The sequence below is a fragment of the Manacus vitellinus genome, unplaced genomic scaffold (genome assembly GCF_001715985.3).
Source record: "Manacus vitellinus isolate BGI_N305 unplaced genomic scaffold, ASM171598v3 scaffold_53_pilon, whole genome shotgun sequence".
Lineage (NCBI taxonomy): Eukaryota > Metazoa > Chordata > Aves > Passeriformes > Pipridae > Manacus > Manacus vitellinus.
In genome coordinates, this window is record NW_021940637.1 from 2,510,406 (window position 1) to 2,525,854 (window position 15,449).

Here is a 15,449-nt window from a genome sequence, read left to right on the forward strand (position 1 = left end):
TTTATATCTGTCACCATTACACAATCACTTCTCGTTCTGTTTTTATGCTCTTAAGTCTGTAATAAAAATAACAACAAAGCAGGAAAAGCATTAATTCTGAACTTCTTTTCATTGTTGGTTTAAATGGTGAGAATACTACATGTGAGAAGATGGTGTCACTGTGTATTTCTGGCTCATCCAGGTTTTAGTAGAACTCACCAAGCAAAAGAAAACTGAGGAAACAGTGCTTGTGTTTGATGTAATGCATCTGGGGACAGAAGCTACTGTCAGAACCTACAATTTAGCAGCTGTATCTTATTTAAAGAAAATAAGCTTGGATTACTATGAAATAGGAGGTAATAAGGAATGGAAGTGTGTGTGTGTGTTTATATATATGAGTTATGTGAAGCTGTTGCTCTTCTGTCTGTTGTGCTCACTGAAATGCAAATTTGGTCTAGTTTTTGGCTTACAATATTCAATATTCAGCTGTCCACTGGCAGTGCTTGTCCCATGGTACAGCTGATAAGCTCTGGACTCTCACCAAATGCTTATTGGATAAATAAATAGCTCAGAGCTCAGTCTTTGGGTGGAGAAGGGGTACAGATTCACCAGTTTGCACTTAACAAAGAGAAACCAGTGATTCATATGTGGTGGTGCAGTGTATTTTAACAAACAGTATTGAGGGTTAATTGTTACCTCCAAGGCACAAATTCTTTGGTTCTCTGAAAGAGCAGAAATGACCTAATTGTTTATTTCCTGTGGTGTGTTTCAGGTAAAAAAACACCTATTCATCTCATTAGTTCCTCAGATAAACCTGGCTTGGACCTTCTGAAGGTGGAATATATCAAGGTATACATAAAGCTTTTTAAAATTATTTTTAAGTCACTTCTACATATTTTTAATATGTAGTCTATATATAGTCTTAAACCTACTATTCAGAGGTAGTTGGATTGTTTTGTACCTTCTGAAGAAGGTACCAACCACTACCTGGTTGGAATTAATATTAACCTTCATGCAAATCATCATTTTCAGGCTGACAGAAATGGGCCACAGTTTCAGACAGCTTTTGACAACACTGAACAGATGATTCAAGTGAGTGTTTGCAGATTTTATTGCTTATTTTCTTTTGGTTTGCTTGTCTGGAATGGATTGAATAAGTTTTTTACCTTTCCTGTTTTCCTGCCCCTCCCAGCCTTGCAGCAGGAGATTTAGAGTTAAAATGCACTTGAAAGCTTTTGTACCACTGAAGAGCAATATGTTGGTCTGTTGAACTGTGATGGAACACTTGTAACTAGATCATGTGGGTGAATTCAAACTGCTGTAAGAAAACATCTTCTCTTGCATCAGAGATCATGAAGTTCACATGCCCAGAATAGGAAACTGTAGTGGAGACAAGAAGTCTTTCCCCTTCCTGGCAGATAATCTGTATATATTATAATCTGCCACAAAATCACCACTCTGTTGGCTAAATTCAATAAGTCTAAATCCATTTATGAGTGATTTTCCATCCAGGGGTGAGGGCAGAGGGTACTGTGTTCTGATTCTTCACTCTGAAATATGGCTTGGGAGCTTCTCACAAATCCTGCATGTCCCTCTCCTCTCCATCACTTTTGTTGTAGACTCTAGAATGAGACTTTACTCTCTTAAGAATTATTGCAATATAGGGAAGTGTTTTTAGAAAATAAGTACCTAACTTCTCAAGTTCTGACTGTTGTACTTTTGAGTCAGAGATTTCAGTCTAAGGACAAAGAGTGTCTTGAAGAATTCTGAAAATAAAGTACAGAGGACTGTGTTTTCTGTGATAGATGCTTCCCCCTCTTTGTAACTTGGCTTTATTTTGCCTGCCATGTTTTGGTGTGAAGACTGAAATATTTCACTTATCACCTAATGGTTTTAGAGTATCTATAGATTTCATCTGTGAAGTTTAGTTGATACTGGAATCTTTTTGCCAAAAAGAAATTCCTGAAGCCCCAGCAGGGGATGACAGTTCTGCCACTGCAGTGCTGTGAGCTGACTGTTTTCATGCCCTGGGGCAGTGCTGATGTTCAGAGAACTCAATTTTGTATGCATTGGCAGGTGTTGCTGTTGCCTTGCAACTCTTCAGTGGGCCTTCTGTGCCTAGAATAATTACATTTGGGCTCTATTTCCAATTTCAAGCCCATCCAAGTGGATAACTTTTATTAACCTGCACAGCAGGCACTTGTTCACCTTTAGGACTGCCTTAGTGGATTTGTTGAGGAATGTCTGTGGACCCAGTGCCTGTCAGCCCTGCCACTGCCCATTGCAGTGGGGCTGTTCCTGCAGGAGCAGTCCAGTGCTCCTGTTTGACCAAACCAATGTCATATCCCTCTGCTTTTGCCCTGAGGAGGTGAGAGCTCAGCAGGGACAGCTGCTGGCTTCTTGCTGGGTTTTCATATTTTCTGAGCTTCCCACCTCTCTGCTTTACAGACAGCTTGTTCCTTTGTGTTGCTGGTAACATGTGCAGCTTTGCTGTTCCTAGGAGGTTGTTATGTTGCACTGGGTGCTTTTGCACCTCTGCCCAGCTCTTACACTTGTAAGTTGTTGTTTTGACATCTGGAGTCTCCTGTTTTCAACAGGTAACTTTTTCATCCTTGAACCTCCTGTTGCACACAGAGGCCCTTCTGTCTGCTCTCAGTTTTCTGACAACTGTCAGTCCATCAGGGAGTGAGAGCAGGGGAGACACACCACTGAAAGAAAAGCAAGAGGATGACACTAGATTGAAAAAAGGTACAGTGGGATTGTCCAAATGATGGTTCTAAAAGTGTTGCATGCTGGCAAAACAGTCAAATCCAGAGAAACACAATTAGCTTTGTAGTGTGAGGTGAAGATGAAAGCTCATGTGTCTGTGGCTCACGAGGCTGGAGGGCTGATTTCAAAAAAACAATTGACTGAAAGAATTTTTAGGATCATAAATAGCATTTTCAGGTGAGATTTTTATTCATGTGTTTCATAACCTTTTCACAAATGGACTTGAATTTAAGTAAATGAGATTCCTGCCAGCTTACAGGATTCAAACAACAACATAATCTTGGTGTTCCTGGTAAAATAAAGGAGATAAATAGGATGAATGTTATGCTATTGATCTGGGCAATTTAAAGATACTTTCAAACAACTAGCCAAGTCCTTTGCTAGGCTGATGAAAATCATGCTGGTCCTGTAGTACTGAAACAGAAAAAAAAAAAGAATTTATTTCTAAACAGGCTCAAATGAGAGCAGCTGCACTGCCTTTAATATTAAGGGCAAAACTTGAGCATCAGGTGAGCTGGAAATGAGGTGTGTAGTGGAGAATGTTCAGAATTACTTATAAGTTTAAATGATCTGGGTTTGAATCTACAAATCAAGCTGCTGCTGTGGACAGTTTAACAAAGCACATAAATCTTTGAGCTCTTGGTTTAATACTTTACCCCTTGTGGTTAGTGAAGGTGCATAACCACATCAATGAGGTCTGATGGCTTCTGGTCTTTCCCCATAGATAGTTTTTGTCACTTCTGTGTGAATTCAGCTTACTCTCCCCAGCCTTTATCCTTGCTCTCCCAAAACCTGGGTGCTGCCTGCCTGAAAAAGGCTGCCAAGTTTTGATATTTCTTGTAAGCTTGAGGTTTGAGTGAACTTCCTACTCAAAGATCCTGCAGCAGGAACTGTTAGATAACCTGAAAAAATCCCAACACTGCAGTGAACCTGTTGAGGCTTAATGTTAAAAATCAGGATGCTGTGCAGTTTATTTCCTCTTAACCCAGCAATTACCCTTGATTTAAAAAAGGTAAAATTGTTCCAATAGAGAACCACTGCTAGATGGGAGTAATATCAGACACAGAATGCTAAGTGAATGCTGATGTGTTTTAGCAGTAGAGATGCCTCCAGAGGAAGACTTGTTGCTCTAAGATGGGATGTTGCAGACTTAGTCAAGATACTGAGAGAAACCAAACTAAGTCATATGAATGGCAAAAAGCCCCTAGACCAAAACAACCCTCAAATACTCTCAGGAGTTCAAGTGCAAATATGACTTATAAGTACCTTGAAAATCCCACTTTCTCTCATTTCTAGTGGCTAGACCTTCCAAGGATAAGGATGTGTTTGACTTCAAGGTCTTTGCCAAGCTGGATGCCTTCTGTTTAAATATTTGTGATGAGAAAAAGAACATTGCAGAGATCAAGATACAAGGTATGAACTTTTTTTGTTAGTAGCAACTGTTCTGGTAGTTTAGTTTCAAAGCAACTATTAATAATTGGACTTAAAGATAATTAAGGTGTAAATTGGCAGCATCTACTTTTTTATTTTAATTGTTATCTTTACAAACATGATTTGTAGTCTTGTTTTCAAAGTCAGTCTTGTCCATCATAAGCTAGAAAAATGTGATACATTATTATTCAGATAATTAAGTTTGTGCTTTGAAGGAGTTAGATTATGGGTGGCTTTTCACATTGTCCTAAGCTTCGGATATTTTTCTGGTGTACCTGAATTATTTAGGATAACAAACCCTAAAAATTGTTTTCTTTGGGTTTTAACCCCTGGGATTTGTTTGGGTTTCATGTTTTGGTTTTGTTTTCTTGATTCCTTTTTACCCTGAGAAGGACTATCAATAATTCTTTGTGGGGGACAGGAGTGGGGAGGAGGAACTCACTTCTAAATTTGGCTGTAACTGCCCTCCTAACAGCTGCCAAAACTCTCTCTTGTTATGGATATTTAAGAATGTGTGATATACAACATTATGGAGTGCAGTTCATCAAGTCTTTTGCTTGTGCCTATCTATAAATCATAGGAAATATTCACACAAGATTTTTTTTACGTGAAAGTATTGTATTCAAATACCATATAGTAACATTTATTCTGATAGAAAATCTCAATAAAATCACTCAGGAGCTTGGTTATTAAGAATTGGATTATTGTGTGAATGTATTTCTATGAGAAGTAGCTCAATTTTTTCCAGAGATGGCTGATATTGAGACAGTATCTGTGTTAGAAATGTTTTCTGTTTTGCTTTGGTCAAAGCTGTGGGATGGTCACATTTTCAGAGCTTAGTAACTTTTCTCACTTCCTCTACTGGTATCATGTGACCCCACCCTGAAAATAAGTGTCACTTTTGCTATGCAACACTACTGTTTCTATTTTTATACTTTACAGGTCTTGACTCATCTCTTTGCCTTCAGCCAAGTCACACTGTATTCTTTGCCAGACTTAAAGACATAGTTGTCACTGATGTTGATTCAAGGACCCTTCATAAAAAAGTACTCAACTACAAGATTTTAAGTTTTACTTGATTCTTGGTTAGTTTTATGTGTATAAAAGTGAAATGTAATACATATTCCACTCTTTCTAAAATATTCAATTTGTTATTAATAGGTCTTTTCAAATAAGATACGTAGTAAAGAATAATCTTCATATTACAAAAATGGATGTTTAAAGGATTTCAAGAAGTAGTAATCTAACTTGCACGTCTGATAGGCTGGTGATTTGTTTAGTTCTGTGTGTTAAGGACCTGTGTAGAAGCTGCTGATGGCTGGTAGGTGCTGTTTCTCTCTTCCTAGGCCGTGTCTATAGTAGGAGATGAAGTTTTCAGCTTCAATCTGACATTAAATCCACATGCCACTGAGGGAGAAGCCTACACTGACATGTCAAAAGTGGATGGTTCTGTATCTCTGAGAGTGGGCTGTATTCAGATAGTGTTCCTTCACAAATTCCTCATGGCTCTCCTGGTAAGTCTTTTCCCTTGTCTCTGCAGTGTTCTCAGACTGGTCTCCAGTGTTTGTGCCCTCAGTACAAGTGGCAGCTTCAGTTTCTGAAAGAGAAGTGATGGGCTTAATTTTCCATGTGCACTGTTAAAAATCTTTGCTCGGTGAGCTGGCACTGGTTTCAGTTTCAAAAAAACAAATGCAGGTGGGTCCCTTCCCACCCTCAGCTCTGGAAGGAGAGGAAAGCTTGGTGCTGCTAAGGGAGCGTGGGGGTTTTGTGTTTGCTGCCCTCGCCACCCTGGCGAAGTCCTGAGTTCTTTGCAAAGGTGTCTGAGGTAGCATTAGAGGCAAATGTTTCTGCAGGGTTAGATGTGATGACACCTGCAGAATCATCAGTTTAAGTATTTGTACGTTGAGGAACCCTAATGTTGGCTTTTTCAGTACAGCACCAGTGAGCTCTCCCTCCTTCAGTACTGTCTTTAGTAGGAATTAGTATTCACTGAGGGCAAGAGGGACTTTAAAAATATAAGTGTCCCTAAAAGCTAATGAGCTAAGAAATTTGTAGCTTAGGAAGGAAGAAACAGTCAAGATGAGTTTAAAATAAGTGAACTGCACTGGTTAGTGCTGTTTTGATTCTCTGTTAGAGGCCATGACAGAAGGCACCAAGTTGTCTTTCCCCAAGGAAAATTCCACCCAGTAAGGCAGCATGGTTGGTGGCTGGTGTTGCTTATGGTGGATGTTGTAAAACGAGACAGTAACCTAGATTAAAAAACTGTTTACAGACATTTCTACTTCAATTGCTTTTTCTAGACCTTCTTGAACAACTTCCAGACGGCCAAGGAGGCTCTGAGTGCTGCCACAGCCCAGGCTGCAGAAAAGGCTGCCACCAGTGTGAAGGACCTGGCTCAGAGGAGTTTTCGCCTGGCCATGGACATTCACCTGAAAGCACCAGTTATTGTCATCCCCCAGTCCTCAGTGTCCCCCAAGGCCATAGTGATAGACCTGGGCTTGATCAGGGTGCAGAACCAGTTCAGCCTGGTGGCTCCAGAAGGCAGTTCCCTGCCTCCAGTCATTGACAAAATGGATGTGCAGCTGACAAAGCTGAAGCTGTCCAGGTACAGTGCACTTCACTGAATAATGCCCTCACTAATTGCTAGTATTAATATTTTATAGGATATAAATTTACTTGCTTAGAAACTGCGGTTGATAATAGTGTCAAATAATTGGTGTTAAAATGCTCTTACCTTAAGGACAATTCAATAACAAAATAAGAAACTGCTCTGCTCAGGAAACTATTTATCTCATCTGAGACTGAGATTTGACTTTGTAAATGTAACATATGACTGAACTTCTAACTTCCCAGCTGTGTGTTTTGTTTTCCTTTTCCCCCTGTGTTTCAAGGACCACTGTGGAGACAGATTTGTCACATCCAGATATTCAGATACTTCACCCTATTAATTTAAGCCTGTCTGTGAAAAGAAATCTCTCTGCAGCTTGGTTTCACAAACTGCCTGTGCTGGAGATCACGGGGTATCTGGACACAATGAATGTAAGTCTTGTGAAAAGGTGGTGAAATACTTAATGTGGGACTAATCCTTCTGTTATTTCTGGACTCAAAGGGGCAATAAGCTTCAAATTTTTAGTAGATGTGGAGTGAGTTTTAGTGATGTAACAGGATTTGACCCCACCTATATAAATGTAGAGGCTTGAAAGCATCCTATAGAACAGCCAAACTGCTGTGTGCATTTAATAAACTGAGAGAAAAAGAAAGAGGACTGAAAAGAGAAAACAGAAAGGGATGTGAAGGAGTCTTGTTTATTCCTTACCATGAGACAGGACCAACTAAATTTAAATTAATGCAAGTATTTGCCTTAGTATCTCCAGCTTTATACCTTCCCATCACCCCTGAAAGACTCAAGATAGTTGTTTTCTGTGGCATTTTATGTACTGTGAAGGACAATAACTGGTACATCTTGGATGAAACTGGAATTGAAGTATTAAGTAGCATGTCTTTGATAGGAAAGTATTAAAAACATAGGTATGTTAAAGGCTGCAATGTATATGGATACAGCTGTGGAAGTCAGAACCTTTAATCTCCTAATACTGTAACAAGAAGTGGTTGAAAGAATTTAATTGTGTTATTCAAGGGATGATTCTGCTGACAAAATACTTGTAAAAAAAGGCACTCTTCTTGTCAGGAAACGTTGTTCTGCTTTGTTAGCAGGTGATAAGCTTAAGGAGCAATGTCTTTTTCCTGAGAACTGTGATCTGCAACTTTTCAGGTGGTGTTAAGTCAAGAGGATTTGAATGTCTTTCTCAGAGTGTTGACAGAAAACCTTGGTGAAGCAGAAGAAAAACAACCTGATGCAAAATCAGTCCTGCAAAAGGAAGGTCAGAGCTGGAATTTGTTTGTCATGAATACTAAGTGTGTTAGCTGTCAGGAGTAAGGAAAAGCATTTATTATCTGGAAAACAAGTTTAGATCTCAGAGGTGTGTAAGTGAGAAACTCTTCTTTTTAATTCTGCAAGGACAATGCTCGTACTTGGATACTTCAAAAAACTGGAAACATTACAGACAGAATGTGGTAGTTGTGTTGGCTGAGTTGTCAAGGGACTAGCAAGGTATTGAGATGGCAGAGTTGTCTTGTTGCCAGAACATGTTTCTGTTTCCTTTTCGTGCTCTGGAGTTCAAGGCTCTGCTTGGGGACATGTTGCCAGCTTATCCTAGGTGAATGTAAGCATCAGAATGGATGAGAGTTGGATGTGTTTCTTGAGCTAAACAAACCCTGGCAGTTTCAAAAGTTAACCAGTTTATTGAATGTTTCAGGTAAAACCAAAGAAATGGAGAGGTCAGTTTTGGTTCAGGGTAAGAGTGGTCCAGAAGGAATACTGTCTGAAAAGAGAAAAGAGCCACTGAATGAAGATGTAATCAATGTGCTGCTTAATTTTGAAATCAAAGAGGTACGTGCTCATCTGTACAAATTATTGTTCCTGAACCCAGTACTCAGGTCTGGTTCTTGGAAGCAGTGGGCTGTAAAGTCCATTTTAACAGTTTAACTTAACAACAAAAAGAAAACAAGAGGAGCAGAGGTGGGGCCAAGGGAAATCTTTAGCAAACTGGTGTTGTAGGGTCTCTTTGTAAAAATGCAAAATATCTAGATTAATGTTACTGTTGAAGTTTAGCTGAGGAGATGCTGCCTGCTTGTAACTGCTGCCATGTCTGGACAGCCTCACTGAAACCCTGAACTTGCTTCCCTTTCCATGTCGCAGGTTGTAATAACCTTGATGAAGCAGGTTCAGAAGGAGAGATACCCATTACATATTCTGACTGTGCTGCAGCTTGGAACTGAAACCAAAGTCAGAAATCATGAATTGACTGCAGCAGCATATCTGAAAAAAATTGTCATGAGATGCACTGAAATAAAGGGTAAGTCTGCCAGAAAACTGGTGCACAGTCAGTAGAGTGTGTGCAAATCAATAATTAGAGGGGGGAAAAAAGGCAGATTCACTTACTGGGGTGTTCAGTGTCATTTAGATGGAATTAATTTGCTTTTCCTGACACCAAGTTTTACTGCTGTTGTCAGTTAATGTGTTTGAGGGAGTTGCCCACTTTGAGTAGCAGTGGTCATTCCTGACAAGTGTTGTGACTGTTCAGTGGGGTTTGAGCTGCTGAATCTGTGCTTTGTGACCAGTTCTGGCAGCACTGGAAATGCAGAGTGACCTTGATTGGTCAGGTAACAATTAAAACTGATAGTGAAGTAATAACTGAAATAGCTGTGTGTTCGAAGTAGAAAAAAGTAAGGTTTTGAATGTAAAAACCTGAAGATAGGAGTGCAAAACTAGTTACAGGAATGCAAAGAACTTTCCAGTTTTGAATCTTTTTTCAGGACCAAGATAAGTTAATTATGACTAGTTTAATTTAAAATAAAGAGAATATAGCATTTCACAAGGTAATGCTAATGTGCAGCTTCCCAGTGAAAACAGCTGTTTACCTTCACTCTTTCAGCAAGAATGGTATATAATTAGTATATAATTGAGAATTAGCATGGAGATATTCCATAGGTGGAGTAAAGCTTGTGAGTGGAGATATTTTACATTTTTATTTCTTTATTTGCAGACTCAAAAGGAGATCCTCTTTGCATTCTTAATTCTTCAAGTGAGACAGATGAACATCTTCTGAAAATGGAATACATTAAGGTTTCAATACATTTTCAGTAAAATTACACAGGGACTAAAATAAGGCTTCCATGCTTACCTTGTAGCATTGGTATCTAAAACTGAACCAGACTTTCTCCAAATACCTGTTTTCCAACTTAGCATTTAATTTCATTCTTTTATTTCATTTATTATTAATTATTGGTTAACTCAATAGAGACTGACTGTGTCCTTTTTCTTTTCTTTCCCTTTAGGCTGATCCTGATGGGCCAGACTTTGTTACAACTTACAAAAGCACCAAGCAAAACATCAATGTAAGTGCTGGATGGGTTTAATTTTTTTTTTTTTAAGCTTCTCAAATGGTAACAACTGAAAACCAAAGCCCTGAGTCTCATCATTAAAACCTACTGATTTATATTTAACTACTTCAAAGGGAAATCCAGGTGGAAAACCCCCCTTTTTTTTACAGAAGTATTTATTGTATTAATTTTTTTAAACAAGAAGCTGTAAAACCAGCATTTACCAAGGGCTGCTTTGGGCTGGGGAGAGTTGGCTACCTGATACCAGGTTTTACTAAATAATACTGGTAAGAGTAGTTGCTGCTCATGTACTTTCTGTTCTGATTGCAAATTTTGAATCTTGAGGGGGGTGGGTTTTGGGGTTTTCTTTTTTCTTTTTTCTTTTTTCTTTTTATTTTTTTAGGGAGGTTTTTCTGTGTGTGTTTTGGGTTTTGTTTTATTTTGGGGTTTTTTGTTTGGTTTTGCTGTTGTTGTATCATATCTACTAAAATATCTTCACACATGGTTCTGAAGTTGTCAGCCAAAGTGCTCAGCAGCCCACACTGAACTGCAGCAGAACTGAGAACACTGGAAAAACAGAACCACCTGAAGCATCAGTTTTTAGATTGGCTCTGTTCCCTGTAGCTGTTTTTAAGCTTCTCTTCCATAGCTCCCTCAGCTGTTCTGGAGCTTTTTTGGTGGTAAATTGAAGGAAATGGAAGGGTCAGAAACTTGTCAAATTGAGCAAGACACTTTTTTCTCGATTCTGTGGCAGTAACTGAGTTGTTATGCAATAAACTGCTACTAAAAAGAATATTACTTTGTCTCCTTGCCCTCATTTTAGGTCATCTTTTCATCTTTGGATATTGTACTTCACACAGAGGCTTTACTTTCCATCTTGAGTTTTCTCACCTTCAGTGTTCCATCAGGTGGTCTTCCCAGTGCTGAGAAATCATCAGGCCACAAACCTCAAACAAAAGAAGAGGAAAAAGGAAGTGCTCTGAGACCAGGTAATGTGGTATGAGAAAGGTTGTACTTGTGTTGTTTGGCAGCATCTCACCTTCACTCTCAAAGGATACATTTCAGGTGGCAGCATTGCAGTCTGTGTGGTGGAAGAAAATAGCAGGAACAACCATAAGTGGGGAGAAAATAATCTTATTTAAAAAAAAAAGCCAGATATTTTTGCTGTTGCTTAATTTTACAAATTCTCCTTACTCACTGTAACTTTTCCCTAGGTGGTGATCTGATTTTTATTATTAAATTTGAATCAAGGACAGTTGCAATGTGCAGCCTTGCCAAAGATTCAGTGTCTTTCCAATCTGAAGGCTCCAAAGGGTGCTTTCATTGCTGAAAATAAACTTTCTTCTGGGGAAGCAAAGAGAAGTTCTGAACTGAAGGGTGGTGTGTTTGTTTTGATCCCTGGTGTTTGTAACCTTGAAATAGTAGGAGTGTTTGCATGGAAGCTCCTTAATGTTTTGTCAGGTCCTGTGTGCTTGATTCTTGTGTTTGTAGTGTTGTTTGTGAAATTCAAGGTTCTCTAATCCTAAAACTGTTGGGATTGAGTTTCCAGTGGTTGGCTGTTACAATCTGTGTTTCTGCAGAAACCTTTTCCAGCTGCTATGCCTAAGCTGGCCTTGCTCCTTGATACAGAAAGGCACATTCCTCCTGTGGGATGGGGTTTCAAATACTGCAGTGTACACTATTCAGCATCCTACTGTGTCAAAACTAGGTATTAGTGAGGAGAAAAGATGGCATCTTGATGGCTTTTTGCCTGTGTTGGTGGCTGTTCGTGTGCCAGAAGAAAACTGTGTTAATAAAAGACTTAGTTCATATCCTAACCAACGATTATCTTAACTTTTTGGGAACAACTGCAGGTTGCTTTTTGAATAGTTCACGTGTGTACAAACAAATAATATTTGTTTTAAACAGTGGACTTACAATGAGGTTCTTGTGTGTCTCCTGTGTTTCCTATGCAGTGGGTGGTGGTGCAGCCCACGATGATATCTGTGAATTAAAACTCACTGCAAAGCTCAATGCATTTGGTATCACAGTGTGTGATCAGACCTGTAGGATTGCAGACATCAGAATACAAGGTAAGGGGGTTTGATTTAAATAGTAGCTGAAGTTTATTTAAATAATACATGAAATATGTGGTTTCCCTCCATTCACTTCTGAAAGGCCTGTGTGCACTGCATATGTCTTTGTAATGTGTGTTAGGATATATTTTGATTTGTATGAAATGACCTGCAAGGAAAGGCAATGTTTGACTCAGAAAAAGAAGGTGATTTTTTTGAATAGTGGAGTAAAATTAAAAGAAATGGAGGCACTATGTAATAAATAACACAAACTTGCATTTTTTAATAGCAAAATCCTCAATAGTGTTGGGAATTTTTACTTCAGTCTTAGAGTCAATTTGTGTTGGCAGATTTGTCATATGTACTAATGTCCTGACTGCTGTCTCAGGCTTAGCATTGGTTACCCAGTAGAAAGCTGGATTCTGAGCTATTGTTATTCTTTATATTCAGTAATAATTAATGGGATTTTTTTTTAGCAGAAGTGTTTATGTAGAAATTTGTTGAAGTGCATTTATTGTTTCTTTCTTTTGTCTCAAATTAGGAATGGATGCATCTGTAGTTATGAAGCCTAAAAAGATTAAAGTGTTCTCCAGGCTTGAGGACATTGTAATTACAAATGTTGATCCAAAAACAGTCCATAAAAAGGTGATGTATTGTGCAAATTGTAAACAAACAAAAAGACCCAGTTCTTTCAGTGATTTAATGACAGCACTGTAGTTTATTTGCTGTGTTATGGAATCCTAAGTATGATGTAATATACCAAATATGAAGCAAAATTTTATTACTTAATTTCCTTTATCTCAGGGAAGCAAAATATTCTTCCATTTAATATTTAGCTCTTTTTAATCACGTTTGCACTGATATATTTAATTCTGAGTTAAATATAAAATGGGCTATGGATAAGCAAGTGAGAAGAGACATTCAGTAAAATGGGTGATTCTGTTTCCTTTTTGCCTGGCACTGTCTGTGTCCAAGTACTGCTGAGAAGTTGCAGTTGCTCTCCTTTTGGGGAAATATTTCTTGTTTCAGATGACTGCCTGGAAATCTTAACTGTGTGGACTTGATCTTGCAGGCTGTGTCCATCATGGGAGATGAAGTGTTCAGGTTTCACGTGTCCCTTTACCCAGATGCCACTGCAGGGGAAGCCTACACTGACATGTCAAGGGTGGATGGCAAAATGTCTCTGAAAGTGGGCTGCATCCAGATAATTTACCTCCACAAGTTCTTCATGTCTCTCTTGGTAAGACATTAGTTCAAGTTCTCTTCTTGACTTTAGAAGTTTTTAATGAAATGAACTGTAACCAACTCTTTTTGACCTCTCCCTTGTGGTGAGCTGGTGTACAGGCACCTAGAAGTATTTTGCTGAAGAAGTGTTTTTTAGAAGAGTGACAAATAAGGAGAAGGATGACAAAACAAATAATGAATGGAGTTGAGAGCTTTAATAGTATCTTAAAAAATAATCAAGCAATGTCTTAGCTTGTGCAGGATTTGAACCTTTTTGTCTTTTGAAACCTGCGTGGTTAAATGAGGAGTTTCATATTTATACCACAGCTGGACTATTTTTCTTAATTTTACATTTTGCCTTTTTTTGAGAGGCTTGTTTTCATGGAACTCTTACTTTTTTCCACTTCTTCTCCACAGAACTTCCTGAACAACTTCCAGACAGCCCAGGAAGCCCTGACTGCAGTCACTGTCCAGGCAGCAGAAATGGCAGCTTCCAGCATGAAGGACTTTGCCCGGAAGAGCTTCCGCCTCTCCATGGATGTCAACCTGAAAGCTCCAGTTATAGTTATTCCTGAATCCCCAGCCTCATATAATGCTTTGGTGGCTGATCTTGGCTTAATCAGAGTTCAGAATGAATTCCAGCTGGTGTCTTCAGATGAGTCTCCTCTTCCTCCAGTCATTGACAGCATGGATGTGCAGCTGACCCATTTGAAATTATCGAGGTATACGTGGAGTTTTCCTCTGAGTTGAAAAGTGTTCGTAAAGAAAACGTGTTTGTGTTCCATCTGCAGCATTTTTCTATTACTTATAGATGATAGGCAATGAAAACATACTAACACCAACCAAAAACCTCCCCAAGCCAAGTTTAGGAGTGTTTTTAGAGGAACACAATCTCTGAAATTCTTGGAGAGAAAGGAATGATAGGACAGTAACTGAGTACATCCCTGGGTGTAAGCACATGTGAGCACACATACTTATTTTTAAATTAATAATTATACTCATATTCTGCTAGATTGCTATGATACTATTTGGGATTCTGCAACTGCTGAATATTTTTCCTCTGCTGATTTCCCTGTCTTTTGTTAGGTGCATCATATCCACAGATTCTCAACCAGACTCTGAAATTTTGTGTCCTGTGAGTTTGACTTTACTGGTCCAGAGAAATTTAGCAGCAGCATGGTATCATAAATGCCCAACAATTGGTATCAAAGGAGACCTGAAGCCAATGCAGGTAATACCATGTCACATCAGAGCCACATCAGAAGTTACATCTTCTCAGAATAGTACCCAGCTTAGTTAAGGAGCTTGTAAACTCATTTCAGTTTGTGTCCTCTAGGAATGTTAAAAGACTTCCAGCTTTATTGTCCAGTTTATAGATCTGTTGGAGCTTTGGTATTGTATAATGAATAGTATTGGTGTAGCTGTGTGCAAGTGGAATAAAACCTGTTGGAGCTATCCTTTGACTCAGTAGTCAGTAAAATCATTGAGCTTGCCTGTTGAGTTAGCTTTTAAAAACTAGATTTAATACTTCAGGTTTCACCTGCAACATTCAGGTTATTTGAGTGTTTCTTAGATTTATAGAAATGGAAGGGGTATCTAATTCACAACAATTTAAAAGTATGGTTGAAATCTTTGCAGAGGGAGGGCTTTGCTTTTTCTTTTCCTACATTACCCATATGGATTTAAATGGGTAAAAGCAAACTGATTGACACAAAATGACAGCATAATGACACAGGTCCCTGAGCCCTGTGTCATTCCTGTGTCTGTGCTATGGCCAAATATAGCACTGGTGAAGCACAGAGATTTAAGAGATTTAAAGGAGTACAAACAAAAATAACCAAATGTGGAAAAAATACTTCTGACACTGTATTATGACCTAAGTGGCTGCATTTTGTCACTTATTAGTACTTGGTTTTTGCACAATTCTGTAATTTTATTATTGGATTCACATTCATTAACTCCTTGAAGGCCTTCTGAAGGACAGTTGCTTTAGTGTAGACAATGCAAGCCTTGGCTTTAATGTTATCTGGTGCTGTTTTGGGATTACTG

The 15,449-nt window shown here is 38.7% G+C and overlaps 1 protein-coding gene across 1 annotated transcript in view; it reads left to right on the forward strand.

Moving 5' to 3' along the window:
- VPS13C (vacuolar protein sorting 13 homolog C) overlaps positions 1–15,449 on the forward strand; it is a 99,313-nt gene that overhangs the window by 41,040 nt on the left and 42,824 nt on the right. Inside the window, exons 29-48 of the mRNA XM_018081424.2 lie at positions 182–335; positions 752–828; positions 1,012–1,071; positions 2,577–2,727; positions 4,045–4,161; positions 5,122–5,225; positions 5,526–5,693; positions 6,480–6,784; positions 7,071–7,218; positions 7,952–8,060; positions 8,496–8,629; positions 8,939–9,095; positions 9,786–9,865; positions 10,078–10,137; positions 10,946–11,111; positions 12,078–12,194; positions 12,718–12,821; positions 13,249–13,416; positions 13,818–14,122; positions 14,487–14,631. Coding sequence (XP_017936913.2) covers positions 182–335; positions 752–828; positions 1,012–1,071; positions 2,577–2,727; positions 4,045–4,161; positions 5,122–5,225; positions 5,526–5,693; positions 6,480–6,784; positions 7,071–7,218; positions 7,952–8,060; positions 8,496–8,629; positions 8,939–9,095; positions 9,786–9,865; positions 10,078–10,137; positions 10,946–11,111; positions 12,078–12,194; positions 12,718–12,821; positions 13,249–13,416; positions 13,818–14,122; positions 14,487–14,631 — 2,829 coding nt within the window. The remainder of the gene's footprint in view (positions 1–181; positions 336–751; positions 829–1,011; positions 1,072–2,576; positions 2,728–4,044; positions 4,162–5,121; positions 5,226–5,525; positions 5,694–6,479; positions 6,785–7,070; positions 7,219–7,951; positions 8,061–8,495; positions 8,630–8,938; positions 9,096–9,785; positions 9,866–10,077; positions 10,138–10,945; positions 11,112–12,077; positions 12,195–12,717; positions 12,822–13,248; positions 13,417–13,817; positions 14,123–14,486; positions 14,632–15,449) is intronic.